The 17,107-nt window shown below is 47.8% G+C and overlaps 1 protein-coding gene across 6 annotated transcripts in view; it reads left to right on the forward strand.

The window, feature by feature from the left end:
• The window catches only part of LOC104060218 (SPNS lysolipid transporter 2, sphingosine-1-phosphate), a 144,840-nt gene extending 128,146 nt beyond the window's left edge, over nt 1-16,694 (forward strand). For 2 of the 6 annotated variants that reach the window (XR_008453132.1, XR_008453133.1), the window contains exons 13-14: nt 13,959-14,005; nt 16,464-16,555. Coding sequence is in view for 3 of the 6 variants with exons in the window: in XM_054085093.1 (XP_053941068.1) it covers nt 2,583-2,760; nt 13,959-14,005; nt 16,464-16,680 (442 nt within the window). In the remaining 3 variants the exon portion in view is untranslated. Of the gene's footprint in view, nt 1-2,582; nt 2,761-13,958; nt 14,006-16,463 lie in introns of those variants that run through there. The other 4 variants (XM_054085095.1, XM_054085096.1, XM_054085093.1 and 1 more) reach the window with 3 other exon arrangements.
• Nucleotides 16,695-17,107: the final 413 nt, after the last annotated feature.

The following is a 17,107-nucleotide window of genomic DNA, read 5'->3' on the forward strand; positions in this document are numbered from 1 at the left end:
CCCACCGAGCCCTTTATGCTGGGCAATAGCCAGTATCACGGCTCCAGTGGAGTTCTCACAGAAGAGTGTGAATGTTGGCGTTGTCCTGTGCAGGGAATGTGTTGGACTCGATCATCCTTGTGGGTCCTTTCAACTCAGGACATTGTACAATTCTAAGAGGGCTTTCCAGGAGGCGCTGGTTGACTCTGCTTGGGTGCCAGTGCTGGTGTGTTTTACAGCACTGTTTTAGAATGCACCAAAACACCAGGTTTGCTGTGAGAAGGAGATCATATCCCCTAGCTCTGCTTTCCCCTGCATAAAAGTGTTTATTTCTGCCTGTTGCTGGCTAGCCTGAGCAGATTTGATAGTACTCCACTCGCCTCCAAAGCATTCCTGCTTCCCAGCCAGCCCCTGGTCCACTTTGTGAAGAAACATTCAGGTTTCAGACGTGGCTTTGTTGCTAACTCTCTTTCAGCATCCTTCCCTTTCCTGGTCTGTCTGATTCATATTTGTTTATGGATTTTCTATTATCCAGCCATGGATCTTTCATGTTTCAAATTGGCTCAGATACAGAGGGGGATCAGTTGTCATAAATAATGTTTAACAGAATAATTTAATGCAATGACTCCTACCGTGCTGTTTCTAGGATACACCCGTTTCCATGTTAGAAATACCCTGGCATCCTTCAGTCAGATTCCTGGAGCATGGACTTTAATTCAGGCTGTATGAAGAGTATGACAGGACCTTGAATGAGGTTGGCAGCTGCAGAGCAGAGCTCTCCCGCTGCCACGTGCAGGGGTGTCTGTGCTGTTGACTGGGTCCTGTGTGCCATTGCTGACCAGTTCAGTGGTGTCCTCGTAAGAACTCTTGGGGGAGGAATTTTTTATTAGCTGCATGCTTGCCTGTAAGAGAAAAAACAAAAGAGCTTTTTGCTATTAGCAGTCTAAAACTCCATGATGGAATGGAATGGAATGGAATGGAATGGAATGGAATGGAATGGAATGGAATGGAATGGAATGGAATGGAATGGAATGAAGTGGGTTCAGTTGGGTTGGGTTGAGTTGAATTGGGTTGGAAGGGACCTCAAAGCCCATCCAGTTCCCACCCCCTGCCATGGGCAGGGACACCTCCCACTGGATCAGGGGCTCCAAGCCCCATCCAACCTGGCCTGGAACCCCTCCAGGGATGGGGCAGCCACCACTGCTCTGGGCAACCTGGGCCAGGGCCTCCCCACCCTCACAGCAAAACATTTCTCCCCAAGATCTCATCTCAATCTCCCCTCTTGCAGCTGAAAAACCTTCCCCTCATCCTATCCCTGCCCTCCCTGATCAAGAGCCCCTCCACAGCTTTCCCGTAGGCTTCCTTTAAGGCTGCTCTAAGGTCTCCCTGGAGTGTTCTCTTCTAAGTCCAGCTCGTGGCTATCTGACCCTCCCTCTGCACTTGGCACTGGGCACCTTTGGCAAGGATAGCGTTCTGCCTGGCCAGTTCCCCTCCTATCCTCCCTAGTACTTGCTGCCTATTGGAGATTTTCTTTTTCAAGATGCCTTGTTTTCCCTCTGCAGTCAGTCCTGCTGCTCAGACAACAGGACTTGGAAATGGGCTTTGCCAACAGAAATCAATTAACCTGCAGGAATCGCAAGTGCGGGTGCCACACGCCAGAGATTAAAGCCATTCATCACCGGTAGCGTCAGGGCACACGGGCCAGATGTCACAGACCTCTCTAATGAACTAATATGGAAGCAAAGCAGTGGAATGCGCCTCTCTGCAGCTCTGCCGACGGAAATTAAGCTTTCCCAGCTATCATTTCCATGCTTCCGTGAAAAGCAGTTCAGGGTTTTATTGCTAGGATTTGGAGGTTTGTTTGTTCCTTTGTGTACCGGTCTCTGGGCGTCAGCTTCGAGATAATTTCTTCTTCCAGGCAGGGCAGAGGATCAGGACAGCAACCTCTCTTTCCTGTAAAGCTTCCTCCCGTTTCCACCATGCTTCCTTTCAAAAACAGAATTTCCAGGCTTTCAGCACCTCGTGACTTTTTTTTTTAAGCTACTTTTATCATTGCCACAATTCCTGGCATATTTTGCTGCTTACTTTTTTAGCACAGGAATTCCAGTCAATCAGGCTGTCCCTGTCACAAAAACACTCAGGAGGAAAAGTTCTTTATACAGCAATTCTTTTTGTTTTCCCCTCCCAATTCTATTTTCCCACTGCTTCAGATGTCTGACAGCTTGAAGAGGCTTTTAGTAAATTTAGGACTAGCGGACAACCCGATACAGTGCATCGCTCTGTAATGTAATCCGATCAGTTTTGGTGTAATTTCTAAAACACGAATTTAATCCCATCCCTCCAAAGTGACAGGAGAGAAAATGGTGAAGAATGCTTTCTGCGAGAGCTCGTATGCACTGGTAATGCTAAATATTTCAGTTCATTTTTAATCCACTCAACTACAATTGCTGCTGTGATTTTGCCTGACTGTCTTGTGTTTCCTTTCCTGTTCTGCGCTGCAGCGGAGGGTTAAAACAGTCAGATTTTATTTCCAAAGGTGATTGCATGCTGTACTGTATTTCTTTTTGACTTCAGCTTGAGTCTCACAAATTTTCATTAAGCAGGTGCACTTTGCAATCCTCCGGAAGCCAAAACAAACACGCACAGTCATGGCAGAGCCCTACAGAAACGGATCAGCAATCCCATGACCTTACTTTTATTCCCGAGCTCCATCACCGATACCTGTGCAGCCTTGGCAGACTCCAGCCAGAAGGCAGCTTGCAGAGGTCAGGAGTATTTCAGGTACTTCACCCCTCGGAATTAACAGCTCAGCACTGCTGAGAATTGCATCTGTGCTCTGTCTGTGTCCTTTTCCTTGCTCAGAATGCAGTGTGCTCGGAAAAAACAAAGCTTCACCCTAGAGAGCTGCAGTGGTTCTTAGGAGAAGCCATGGCTTCAGCAGGAATTGGGAAGAAAGCGCTGGGTTTATTAGGAAAAGGAAGACAAAAAAAGGCCTTTCCCCAAGCTGTGACAACATTTGGGTGCCAGGGCAGAGAAATCATTGTGCTGTAATTAGTGTGGCTTCTCTTGAGGGCAATCGGCATGAGTGGGAAGCAGCTGGAGCTCTGCTGAGCAGCGGTCCTGTCTCTGCACGGGCACAGGATCACCGGTGCTTTGTCGCTGGTGCAGGGTGATTCTGCAGTCCTGGCTCCAACCACGGCCACTCCCAGTTGCTGCTGAGGGAAAATCTTAATTCAGATTTTTCCAGAGAAACACCACCCCGTGCAGGTCTAGGATAACCCATCCTCAAAGGATTTGGAGCACCTCCCATATGAGGACAGGCTGAGAGAGTTGGGGTTGTTCAGCCTGGAGAAGAGAAGGCTGTGGGGAGACGCTTATAGCGACCTTCCAGTGCTGAAAGGGGCTCCAGGAAAGCTGGGGAGGGGCTCTGGATCAGGGAGTGCAGGGAGAGGGTGAGGGGAATGGTTTTGAGCTGTAAGAGGGGAGATTGAGATGAGATCTTAGGGAGAAATGTTTTGCTGTGAGGGAGGGGAGGCCCTGGCCCAGGTTGCCCAGAGCAGTGGGGGCTGCCCCATCCCTGGAGGGGGTCCAGGCCAGGTTGGATGGGGCTTGGAGCCCCTGATCCAGTGGGAGGTGCCCCTGCCCATGGCAGGGGGTGGGACTGGATGGGCTTTGAGGTCCCTTCCAACCCAAACTACTCTCTGATTTTGTGCTGTGATACACAACTTTTATAATTGTTCCATCCCTCTCTGCATCCTGCATGATAAACGCCGGCTATTTTCGCCAAAGATACAGCAATGCAGATGAGGCAGCAGGATGCAACTGCAGCGTGTGTCCCTGGTGCAGACACCAACAGGAATAAACAGCTGCACTGATGCAGCCGGTTGAAACAAAAGAATTTAAGTGTTTAACTTGTTATCACTCACCACTTCAGAGCCTGCAAGCATAAATGGTTCGCCCATTTGTTGACATGACCGGAATGAGGTTAGTTCAACAGTTTTAGGGGAGTTTTCTTCTATTCTAAAATTAAAATTAAACATTTGATAAGAAAAATATTTACTCTTAGCACCTTTGACTGGGTGTGGAAACCCTTGCTAAGTAGAAGCGCTGATTAATATTGCATTTTAAAAGCGGTGGAAACACTAGAAAGAAAATATCTATTGCAAATTAGACAGAGCAAACCACAAAAAGGACAATCCTGTGCACCTTTTCTGCTGCCCTAAACACAGCACATCTGCAAATTACATTACAGAAAAAATGAGAATAATCCATTTTCAGACTCTGTCTTCTGCCTCACTTCACGTTTATTTTTAGCCTTTTCTAGGACTAGATATTAAATGATCTCCCAGTTCTCCTATTGCAGCAATTTGAAAGTGTCTGACCTTATTTTTGCTTTGTAGATTCTATTATGTGGGGCAGGGAAAGGACTCGCAGCGTTTTCAGCCCTCTTTTGCTCTGATTTCTCTGTGGCAGCAGTTTGAGACAGAAAGGACCCATCAAATTACTTGGAGTTGTTGCCAGTGCAGGATAGTGTCCTCTCCCTTAATGTTGTCACCGGTATTAAGGCACGCTGGAAGGATACACAGCGTGTTCCATCCTGATCGTTTGCATTCCTAAAAGGAACATTTCTCCTTGGAAACATTTTAAGATGCATTGTAAGTGATTTTATAAAGAGTCCAGGCACTCGCTGTAGAAACACGTCTCAGTGTTGCATTGAAGCAGCATTTGGATTTGAAGATTTCATGGCCAGCAAGTGGATTTAATCAAACAACTCCCAGAAAGGATAATTGAGGAACAGTTTCCTCCCTGCTGATATTCAGCTGTTTAGGGGGAATAATGTGATTGCTTTCTTTGCTTTTTTTTTACTTTACAAATGAAGAAAAACAATAAAACGTTTCCTATAGTGATATAAACTCATGGTGCTATTTTTTTAGCCCAGATGAGATGTCATTGGCCTTTGAAAGCCTGTGAATTTACAGCAGAAAGCTCAGATTAGGATGTAGAGGATCTGTGATGATGGAAGAAGAGAGGCAAGGAGTGTGTTCTGGGTGATCTGAGGGTTTGGAGCACCTCCCATATAAGAACAGGCTGAGAGAGTTGGGGTTGTTCAGCCTGGAGAAGAGAAGGCTGTGGGAGAGCTTAGAGCAGCTTCCAGTGCTGAAAGGAGCTCCAGGAAAGCTGGGGAGGAGCTCTGGATCAGGGAGTGCAGGGAGAGGATGAGGGCAAAGGTTTTCAGCTCCAAGAGAGGAGATTGAGATAAGATCTTGGGCAGAAACGTTTTGCTGTAAGGGTGGGGAGGCCCTGGCCCAGGTTGCCCCGAGCAGTGGTGGCTGCCCCATCCCTGGAGGTGTTCCAGGCCAGGTTGGATGGGGCTTGGAGCAACTGGATCCAGTGGGAGGTATCATCCCTGTGGCCTCCTCTGTGCTTGCTCCAACAGCTCCATGTCCTTCCTGTGCTGAGTCTACTACTTGGGGTCCTATAGCTGTCTTGGCTACTTATGCTCTACTGTGACCTTCAAGGAGTCAGATGCTGTCCCTCAAATGCTCATCCGTGGTAAAACAGGATTAAAAGCACTTGCCCACAAGGGGCACTTAAACCATATGCTTACAGTGGATTCAATATATCAGTTTGCATTGTCATTGCAAAGGACAGTTCTTGGCACGCAGGGACTTCATCGCACACAAAGGTATTTTAAACTGACGCTTAGGACAGTTTCTGTGCTAAGGCTGCCCTGGCACAGATAAGAAATCTGATTAGACCCCAGGCAGGTGAGTGGAGCACTGAACAGAAGGCAGCCTTCCAAGCCAGAAACCCTTTCTGATGCAGGGAAATAGAACAAATCAGGAAAAAATCAGCCCTGCCAGGCCTTTTTTTGAATTCTGTCACAGTCACAGAGCGTATTATGCGAAGGTATTGACTTTTATCAACAGTAGATGATGTCTTCACGTGGAGAAATCTGCAAGGCAGATTTTCGGCAAGCTGTGACTGTAGATGTGTTAGAGTAACTCGCTCTTGGTTGGGTCCTTGGCCTGAATAGCCTCATATCCTTGAGTGAAACAGGGACAAAACTGCTGCAGTGTTCCTGCCAGGGCTTCCGTAGGGAGTGTCTGAAGACGCCACTACCACGCAGCAGACAGGGCTTGCCCAGACTTGTGGGGCCAAACAGAACGCCGGTTCCCTATACCCCGTAGCTCAGAGGTTGCTGAAAAGAGCTGAATTGTGAGGCAGTTATTTTGGAGGGTAAGAAGCATGTTTCTAACCAAGCGGCATCAGGAATTTCTACAGGATTTTCTGTTTAAAGATTTAATTAGATTACACCGGCTTTTTGTGTCATGTTTTATCCCATTTCTGATTCAATCATGCCAAGAAAAAGGCAAGACCCTCCATCTCCTCTTTCCTCCACTGTTTCAGTGGACATGAGAGTGTGATGTTACCCACATTCCCATGGCACTAAAAATGCCACCACCTTAATTCTGACGCCATCGATATTTGGCCTAATTATACATACAGGGAATGACTCAAGGACAACATTTGGAGGGCTTGAGAGACCCACATCTTAGAACCATCGAATCATAGAATCATTAAGGTTGGAAAAGATCTCTAAGATTATCCAACCCAACCCCACCGTGCCCACTAAACCACGTCCTGAAGTACCACATCTACACCTTTTTTGAACCCCTCCAGGGATGGAGACTCCCCCCACTGCCCTGGGCAGCCTCTGCCAGGGCTTCACTATTCTTTCTGTAAAGAAATTTTTCCTAATACCCAATCTAAACCTCCCCTGGTGCAGTTTGAAGCCGTTTCCTGTCCTCTTCACTCACTTGAGGAGCCCCCATGGGCGTAGCACCGTGGAGCAGGGAGGCAGACCTGTCTCTGGGGTTCATTTCCATGCCAGTCCCTGCAACCCAATGAGTGCTCTTAGCCACTCATCTTCACATCTGTTCTGTCGCAGCTGCCTGGAAAAAATAGAAGGAAAGGTTATTGATTTTTCCTTTATGCCGGTTTTCTCCTCTGTCAAGATCTGCGAAAGTGAAAAAATAGAAGCTGACCTATGTTTCTGCCTCTAAAGGGAAATACGCTCAGCGCCTACAATAAATGAACAGATGGAGAATGCTAACGGCGCCTGCGCAGCTCTAAGGAGCTGTACGGAACCGAGAGAAACAGCCTGTGTCTGCTCTACATGATTATCATATTCCATTCGCTAAACCCACTGACATGCAGGAAGAAAAGGGGATTTAAGCCAATTAATTTCTGTAGCGCAGCTGGTGAAGCACCTGCCACCACCAGCACAGCACTCCCGTCGGGCCGGCTCCGAGAGAGCGGCTGCTCGGGACAGCCTGACCCACCCTGTCTGTCTCCTGAGGGAAGGGTACTGCGGTGCCGGGGGCTGCCAGGAGGGCTGCACACAACCAAGTCCTGTTTGAGCTTTAGCTTGGAGCGCTTCGGATTTACGCACGCCCCAGGCTTCCTCTCAGGGTAGAAATGCGTGAGCACAAGCAGCCAGCAGAGCTGCATCGAGCAATCATTTCCTACTCCAATGCAACCTTCTCCTGCGCCTGATTGTGAATTTGTCTAGTGTCCTGCTTAGTGCCCTTTCCTTTAGCAAACTGACCTCCGCCACCGCTCCTGGGAGGTTGATGAACCTGTCGTGATGCATCAGGAAGGTCAGAGCATGGACTGGTTTTAGCTGTGCCAGTCCTGTCCTGTACCACTCATTGAGGTCTTTCTAGCTTGATGTGTTATCGTTCATAGAATCATAGAATAGTTTGGGTTGGAAGGGACCTCAAAGCCCATCCAGTGCCTCCCACTGGATCAGGCTGCCCAAGGCCCATCCAACCTGGCCTTGAACACCTCCAGGGATGGGGCAGCCACCCTGTTCCAGGGCCTCTCCATTCTCATAGTGAAGAATTTCCTCCTTCTGTCTAGTCCAAATCTGCCCCTCTCCATCTTATACCCATTCCCTCTTGTCCTGTCACCACAAGCCTTTGTGAACAGCCCCTCTCCAGCTTTCTTGTAGGCACTGAAAGGAGCTCCAGGAAAGCTGGGGAGGGACTCTCTATCAGGGAGTGCAGGGAGAGGATGAGGGGAATGGTTTTGAGATGCAAGAGGGGAGATTGAGATGAGATCTTAGGGAGAAACGTTTTGCTGTGAGGGTGGGGAGGCCCTGGCCCAGGTTGCCCAGAGCAGTGGTGGCTGCCCCATCCCTGGAGGGGTTCCAGGCCAGGTTGGATGGGGCTTGGAGCCCCTGATCCAGTGGGAGGTGTCCCTGCCCATGGCAGTGGGTGGAACTGGATGGGCTTAAAGGTCTTCTCCAACCCAAACCATTCCATGATTCTGTGATTCCGTACTGCTTGATTAGAAAACCTGTACAATGAAGGGCTTAATAGGTGTGCGCTTGAGCTGGGGTCTCCATCCTGCTGGCTTGGCTGTTGGTAAGGCGTCTGACAAAAAGGTGAAGCAGTGTTGGGACCAGTGTGTTCTACACATGTTTAAGAGGCTTTGGCTTCTGCAGAGAAAGCAGAATAGCCAAACTTTGATTTGTTTCAGGGGCAGAAAACTTTACATGAAGTCAGTGCCTACATGCGACGCTCTGTTGATGTTGCTTATTTCTGGATGAAACTCTATGCATTTCGTAGAATTTGATTCAAAGTCCTCAAGGGAAATGTGACAAAATGGCAGTGAAACGCAGCTATAAATGCCCATTGTGGTGATAGATCAGTGCGACAAAGCAGTAGAAGCATGGATGAGGTGTGATAATGTATGGAGGTGGTTGGTTGTGATTGGAGGGATGTGTTTCCTGGTCCTGTGTCACTGTCTGTACTGCTGGCAGGACAACTGCAATAAGCTTTACATCCTCTAGAAGCAGACTCTTGTTTATGAGGGTGATGACGGTGGTGGAAAATATGAGTAGGACGGTCTGTAAGCTTGTGTCCGTTTCCCTCCTCTGTTCACTAAAATGGTAAATGTGTTTTGCCAGTTGGCTTCAGCAAGGATTTCCCTAAGGCAATTGATCCCTGCTGTAACAAGGTGATGGATGCAGTGAGCCAGTATGAAACAGACAATTTCCTGCCATTTCTCCCTTTCTGAACCACATTTGGTAAATTAGAAGGTCGTTCTTGTGCAGAGAGAGGACTCAGCTTGTGCTTGCACCTACTTTATGCTCCTCTGCTTCGGTTCTCCTTTAGATACATCTACACTTGTCTTCTTGTAGGGGTCAGGAGACCACAGTGACAATGTTACTTCTACCCTAGGCTTTTAACTTAGAATCACAGAATCATAGCATCGTTAAGGTTGGAAAAGACCTCTAAGATCATCCAGTCCAAGCCCATCGTGCCTGCTAAACCATGTCTGAAATGCCACATCTACACAGTCTTTAAACACCTCCATGGAAGGAGATTTCACCACTTCCCCGTTCGACCTGAGATTGTATGTGTTTGAAGATCAGGAGAGCCGGTGTGGAAGGCTGCCTCAGTTCTACTCCCAAAGTGTTTTGTTGGTTATCCACAGGCATATACATGTGGATAACAATTGCATGAGCCGAGTAACCTCCTGTGTGCATTTATCAGTCAACAAAATTCACTGTCACATGTGAAAGTCATCCACATGTGGAGATGCACATGGTAAATCCTTTGGGTTCCAACCCAAACTATTCTATGATTCTATGATTCTGTGTGAAAGCTACTTATGAGGTTCAGGAGCAGGATTTGCAGAATGCAGCTGGGCCGCTGGTCACCACTGATACAGGTGGAGGGCATCATCGGCTCCAACACTGATGCCAAAAACCCCTTCCGTTGGCTGTACTTGAAAAAGAGTTTGTTTTTCGTAGATCTAAGGCCATAAAAGTCTTTCAAGGATGTCTGTCCATGTAAACATTTCAGATTTCAGTGTGTCCACAAGGCCTTTGGGAGGTACAGCCCCCCCAGCAATGCCTGAGAAAGTTCAGATGAATCCACTGAAGGATGGCATTAGAGGCTGTTATGCCCGTGTCCCTTCCTAAAGAATTATTCCAGACAGGCACTTTATAGCATATTGCAAAGAAGCACACGGAGTGAAATGAAGGAAGGAGAAGGATCCTCAAAGGCAGGAGTTGCTGCTAAGTATTGGGATCTAACTGTCCCTGTAGCCCCAGTACTCTTGTCTGCTGAATGAACTCCTGCTAGTCAAAAAAATGAGATATTTGCAGGCTAGAAGGACCCCACTGAAGCATTTTATTGTTGGTTGTAAAGTTAAGTGATTTTAAGTACAGCAGGCTGTAAAAATTGGGACATTATTTCCTACCATGCTTCTCTGTTACAAAAGTCAGAGCCTGACTTTGTTCCATTAGCAAGAAAACAGAGTTTTTGGAAAGCTGTAGGATGAAATGTGTGTGTTTTTATGTACGAAACTTAACATTACACAGTGTTGGCGGCATTTCCAAAAGCTTTATTTTTGCACAGCCTTTCTCTTGGAGTCTTGCACGCGATGGTACCTCACACGCTGGTGTGTTCTTCTTGATGTCCTATTACTTGTTTGAGTTTGAGCTCATGAACAGAGAGGCAAACGCATGGAGCTCCAACGCTCGGTAGCCTATAGCTGATGGAAAGTCCGTCGGACATGGATCCCACCACTGCTTCTCACAGCTCCACCTTAAGCTGTTGAAGCAACTGCTGTGCAGATGAGAAGAGGGATCTGGGTTGTATTCTTGCTGGCACAGGGTGAAGCAGAGCATTTTTGGGTTGGATGTGGGCAGCAAAAACTCTTTGCAAGGCCTCGTACAGCTCAGATTGTGCCGGGACCTGTAATCTCCAGGCTCTGTTGGCTCCGTGACTGTGAAGCTGAAAGGGACTGAGCATTTGGAGAATCATTTCTGAACAAAGTAGAGGACAGCTGACCTGTAAAAGATCCCGGCCACTCATCTGTTATCTTAAATTTGTCTTCTTTTCCTTATGCAGTTCTCTAACTGGCTGAGGCGCTGTGAAATTAGATCCATTTTACATAGCATAAATATTTAACAGCTCTGGAGCGTGTAGTTTAATATTAAACAGACAGCCTTATAAATACTTCAGAATTATAGATGCTGTCACACTACATGGAAATGGTTTGATAGGATCTAGGAGAAATATTTAGGTTTGACAGGGGAGGAAATGATGGGGTTAGAAGGAGTCAGGCACATTTTTAACTGCTGGAGGAGCCCGTAAAAACAACTACAGAAGTCGTACAGCTTCTGTTCTTGAAAGGCAGTTTGGGTGAGTTTCCTACCCCTCAGGAAATAACAGAGTGGTTCCCACCCGGCTCTCTTCAAGGAATGAAAACATTCACAATCTTGAGAAAACACTACAGAGAAAACAGAACAATTTAGGAACCCGTGTTTGGTCAGCAGATATCCCCAAATCGGAAGCGACAATCTATTCCATGTGGGATTATCGTTATTAGAAAGGCAAGCGGGATTTAAACCGGGATTTAGATGCTCTCGAGCCTTGTTAGTTTAACCCCATGTACTACATGTTACCACCTAAGAGAATTGGAAATTTATTATTAGTGGTTTTGGTTAAAAAGAGAATAAAAAACTCAGAGCTGACCTGCTGCCACCTGTAGGTTCAGCCTTGTTGCAGTCAGGCTGTGCAGACACCGCGCTGCAGAGAGGATGGACACTGCGCTGTCCCAAGTTTGGGATGGCAATCCAGTCCTTTCTTCTGCCCACCAGCTCCCAAGGGACCCCTGAAAGTCCCTTCTCTCCTCAGCAGCTTCTTGAGTCATGTGGGGTCTAATTTCCCATGGAGTCTACATGCATTTCAGGATTAGCCCCTCTAGGCCTCCGTTGGCATCTGTGAAAGAGAGATAAAGCAGAAGTTGGGAGAAATGTGTTAAAAATACCAAAAACCAGGTAACTCTCATGACTTGGGGACAACAGAAGCACTTGGGTGGAAGGCACATTTTATCCCAAAGGAGGCTGAGCTATAAGTAACGGAAGAAGGGAAGTGGTGTGTGTGTTTACAGCTCACCAGTCAGCAGCGCAGGGGGGTTCTCGGTGCTGGAGAAAGAGGAATGGTAAAACTAATGAGAAAGGAATGGTAAAACTAACTTTTTCTGCATATATACTGTATCTTGTAAAGATGTGGAATAATGACATGTTAAGGGACACGACTTTCAAACAACATCACAGTGCATTCAAACATCTGGAGCTGCAGTATCTGTGATAGGTTCATAACGATCGTAGTTTACTTCCTACTCTGAAGTTGACAAAAGCATTACAAAGTAATATGATTTATCTCTCTGCGAGTTACAGCTCAGTGACGATGTTCAATACCATGTAATGTCCAATGCTGTAGGGTTACCACGAATGGGAAAACTTGGGTCAGCTCCCACATCAAAAATATTTCAGTTTACAGCCTTGAAAGGCAGAAAAAGCACAGAAACTTCTCTGCATCTCAAAGACAAACCTTCTGTGAGGTCGGTGTGACATTAAGAGCTGTGAGCTTAACTGGGCCCATTTCCGAAGCAGAGATTTCTTGGAAGGTGTCCCCTAACCACTGGTTAATTCGTATCCTGGAATACGCGCCTGAATCCCCGATCATCATTTTGCAACAAAAAAAAAGTGTCCTGGCTCAGGTATGCAGAGGATTTTTAATGGATCAGCATTTTCCAAAGGAAAATCATACAATCATAGAATGGTTTGGGTTGGAAGGGACCTCCAAGCCCATTGAGTTCCACACCCTGCCATGGACAGGGACACCTCCCACTGGATCAGGGGCTCCAAGCCCCATCCAACCTGGCCTGGAACCAGGGATAGGGCAGCCACTGCTCTGGGCAAGGAGAAAATGATGTTTCACTGAGAAGTTCTTACCTGGTAGGACCTCGGGTGGTGATGGTGTCTGTGATCTTCCCTGTAAATCCATCTAAGTTTCACTGATGCAGAAAGCAGCTGTGCTTTTGCAGGTGATGGCAAAGTCCTCCTGCAATCCTTTAGGGTATAAAACACTGCTGTTTCAGTTATCTGTTATTTTAAGTCAGCACAGCCAAACAGTAGGAGAAGACTCTTCCTTTGTGCCTCCCATCCCTTCTCCTGTTGGCCAAGTACAGCCACAGTGCAGTCGGGTAAAAGCACTCACACATGGCATCGTCCAGCTCCTTACGGGAGGTGGATGTTTCCCAGTGCCATTCCTAAGAATCCAGGAGTTCCCACTGACATCAGGGAGCATCCAAGACAGAAAGCAAGTCCAAAAGGTCTTAGTCGGAGGGTGACTTGTCCTCCATGCAGTCCATACAATGGCCCTGCTGTGCTTAACACTATCAAAGGAGATCCAGTTCCTGAGGGACAGGAACGATCTGGGAAGGCACGAGCAGTGGGCGAGGGCAGAGCTGAGGAGGAGGAAGGTTGGAGAGGGGAAGGAGCAGGTCTAAGGCATGAACTGTGCAAATCCACTGCTGCCTGGGCACCCGCCGAGCGGACGAGAGCTGCTCCCCTCGCTGCCCTCCGCAGCAGGAGGTGCAGGACAGCTTCTGCCTGGTGCTGCTGCGGTCCCCGCTGGACCCCATCCATCACCGGGGAGCAGGTGTCTGGAGCAGCAGCACGGCTGCGGGAGCTGAAAACTGAGAGAGAGCTACATTTTTCTTAATTTAATTTTTATCAGTGGTGACTGTTTACATTTGTGCTGTCAGGCTGAAGGACACCACTCACCAGCCGCTGTGTAAACAATCTTGTTACTGGCTTAGGGAAACAATTGCTACGTCTGAATGCCTTTGGGACCTTCCCAAATCCTTGTCAATTAGTGTCAGCAACGTTGCTTGGCATGTTCCAGCAATTGTCAGAATCGCTATCAGGCACCTCTGTGAAAGGGTTTCAGCTTTATACCATTGTGCAGGACAGTTATTAACGTCCTATTTCTTTAGAAACTGTTAAACAACAGGAACCTGGATTTAATAGGCTGCTCTGGATTTAGGAGCCTGTTTCTTAGCTAATTGCAGCTCTCACATATCACTTCTGTTTTTCCCTCCACCAGGGTGAATCAACTTGTGATGCCACCAGCCTCTGTGAAAGTCTGAGACGGTGAGTGACCCAAACCAGCAACTGGTTTCAAGCTACCCCAAACCCCTTGACAACCCATTTCTTTCCACATAAGTTGGAAAGAAGTTAACCTTCATAGAATCATAGAATAGTTTGGGTTGGAAGGGACCTTAAAACTCATCCTTAAAGCTCATCATAAAGTTCCAACCCCTGCCATGGGTAGGGACACCTCCCACTGGATCAGGCTGCCCAAGGCCCATCCAACCTGGCTTTGAACACCAAGGATTTCCTCCTTCTGTCTAGTCTAAATCTGCCCCTCTCCAGTTTACACCCATTCCCCCTCATCCTATTACTCCAAACCTTTGTGAACAGTCCCTCCCCAGCTTTCTTGTAGCCCCTTCAGGTACTGGAAGGTCACCCTAAGGTCTCCTTGGAGCCTTCTCTTCTCCAGGCTGAACAATCCCAACTCTCTCTGCCTGTTTCAACCTTAGCCAGCTGTGGTCTGCACCTTCTCTATCTTCAAGCTAAACTGGAGCAAATCAAGAACAGGGAAACTAGGGGTCAACTCCAGTGTCCTTGAGTTGCTTCCGGAAACCTGGAGCTCCCTTCTTTGAGCAGATAAGGCCCTGCACCCCTTATCAACTTGGCCACCCGCAGTCATGATCGCCTGATCCCAAAACTCATGTTTTGCCTCAACATATCCTGTGTTCAGAAAACTGAAACGCTCTTGGATAGCATCTGCTATCAAGTGACCATTCCAAGGTTTCTGCAGAAAAATGCTTTCTGGCAGCACATAAACTTGCACATTTGTGCTAGGACCATCCCCACCGCAACCCTTGATCCAGGGTGACGAAGCCGAGGCCTCGGCACGAGCCAGAGAGAGAGTCCCGCTCACGCTGCCCTTTCTTCTCCCTCGTGTTCACGCTCTTCTTATCACTCACCAACAGCCACAGCGCCACAGCTCAATGCTGCAGTGATTGATAAACACTTCGCAGCTTTTTACTGTAGCCAAAATTAATTAAAGCAAGTTTTTGAAGAGGAGATTTCTTGCCCATAAATTAAATGCATTGAAAGAACAATCATAAAATCAGAACTCAGTAACGTGCTGAAGAATGGCCTTTTTGGGGTAAGAGATTTAATGCAATCTCTAGCACAGCAGATGGGTTATTTCCACAGAGGGGAGTATTTTCTGGGAGAGGTGGAGGATAAAATAGGACTGCACGTACCTTGCGGTCTCTGGCTGGATGTGTACTCACACATTACATATCTCTTGGAATCAGAATAGAATCACATGGTTTAGGTTGGAAGGGACCTCAAAGCCCATCCAGTCCCACCCCCTGCCATGGGCAGAGACACCTCCCACTGGATCAGGGGCTCCAAGCCCCATCCAACCTGGCCTGGAACCCCTCCAGGGATGGGGCAGCCACCACTGCTCTGGGCAACCTGGGCCAGGGCCTCCCCACCCTCACAGCAAAACATTTCCTCCCAAGATCTCCTCTCAATCTCCCCTCTTGCAGCTGAAAACAAAGGGTTTGGGGTTTGTTGTATTTTTTTCTTTTGACAATGGGGTTTTCTTAAAAAAAGTAAAAGCCTCAAAAAATCTGAGAGCAAATCTGAGGTGGTGTTGCCGAGCTGTGCCTTATCGAACACTCAACACTTGGATCCTGTACACACCTACATTTTTCACTGCACTTTCTTCTGGTTTGGCCCAGTTTTAAACAGGTCGAGAGAAACCAGGCCACTGGTAGAGGGAATTGTTCTCCAACCCAGCAGTCACTAATTTTTAAGGGCAGGAGCAATTTCCTGCGTTACACAGAGCCTCTCGCAGGAAATCCTGCAGCCAGAGAAGGGGCTACTCTTGCCACATCATCTTGGAAAGCTGCTCAGATCCAGCACAGCACACACGAGTGCTGTCTCACCAGTCAATAGCTGTGCCGAAGTCACTCTCTAAAGCAAGTGCATGCTGCCAGCATGCCGAGAGGAGCCCGGTGTTGGCTCCGCTTGCTGGGGGGGTGCGTGCTGGCCTGACCCCCCAAACCGGGCTCGCCAGGGGACAGCAGCTTTGAAAGGTGGCAATTTAGGACAAGAGGCAGTCTGTGTTCTCTTTAGTGAGCTGATGGGGTTAAAACCAGGCTAGCAAACTAACCGTGTGACCTGCTGAGCTGCATTAACCCACATGATGAACAGCTGTACCCACACCCCTGACATGAACAGGGTCGATGCCCTTGAACAGTATGGACAGAAGTGTAAACCTGCTAGACGTTCACTTCCTTGGGGAGATTTTTCCTGGATCACAGTGTATCTGCGTCTCAAATTCCAAATGCCTACAGTACATCCCAAAGGGCTGTCTCCAGCCTGGTCAAGCTGTCTTAGGCTCCAGGTTGCAGGGAGGGAGGGGGGTCTGTTAGCTCGCTTCTGCCACAAAGCTGAGGTGCATGCATCACAAACCAATTCTCACGACAACTCCATTAACCACCATTTTTTTCTTCTTTGTTTGCAGTTGCAGTGAAGGAAATGACACATGGACTCCTGCTCCTCACTACCGCCACACCAATCTCAGGCTGGAAGCCCTTCCGTACTGGAAACCAGTGGATCCTTCAGCTCCACACCACGCAGGAAGGGTGATCCAGCACCAGATCCATCGCACCGCTCCCGCCTGCGGGGTCAGGCACCAGATGAGCAGGGCAGCCTGGAACACAAGTACTTCTCGAGTATAAGGACGTTCACAGGTTCCTCTGAGCATCGAAAGCAAGTGTCCACTGGACCCACAACGTGCTACCCAAGTGAGTGACCGTAGATTGTGTATATGGTTTTAGTTGTAGCCAACCAAGTCCACATTATGGGGCAACTTGCATCCTATTGAATGCTGCTGTTCTGTCAGCGCTCCCACACCCAGAGACTGCACTAGTTGGGGACCTGTTCTGTACATCACCTTTTCTTTAACACTGAAGGCTCAATTCAGATTATTATTTTTTATTTAAATATGTCATAAGATGCTTTATCTCTGCTGAAGACATTAGATGACAGATATATATATATATTTAGATACACAGTTTTTATTTAAACATTTAAGACCTGGAGCTGCCTGTGCAACTATACCAGACACAAATAACGTCCACACCTCTCCTCATCTCAGTGCCCTGG

The sequence above is a fragment of the Cuculus canorus genome, chromosome 20, assembly GCF_017976375.1.
Source record: "Cuculus canorus isolate bCucCan1 chromosome 20, bCucCan1.pri, whole genome shotgun sequence".
Lineage (NCBI taxonomy): Eukaryota > Metazoa > Chordata > Aves > Cuculiformes > Cuculidae > Cuculus > Cuculus canorus.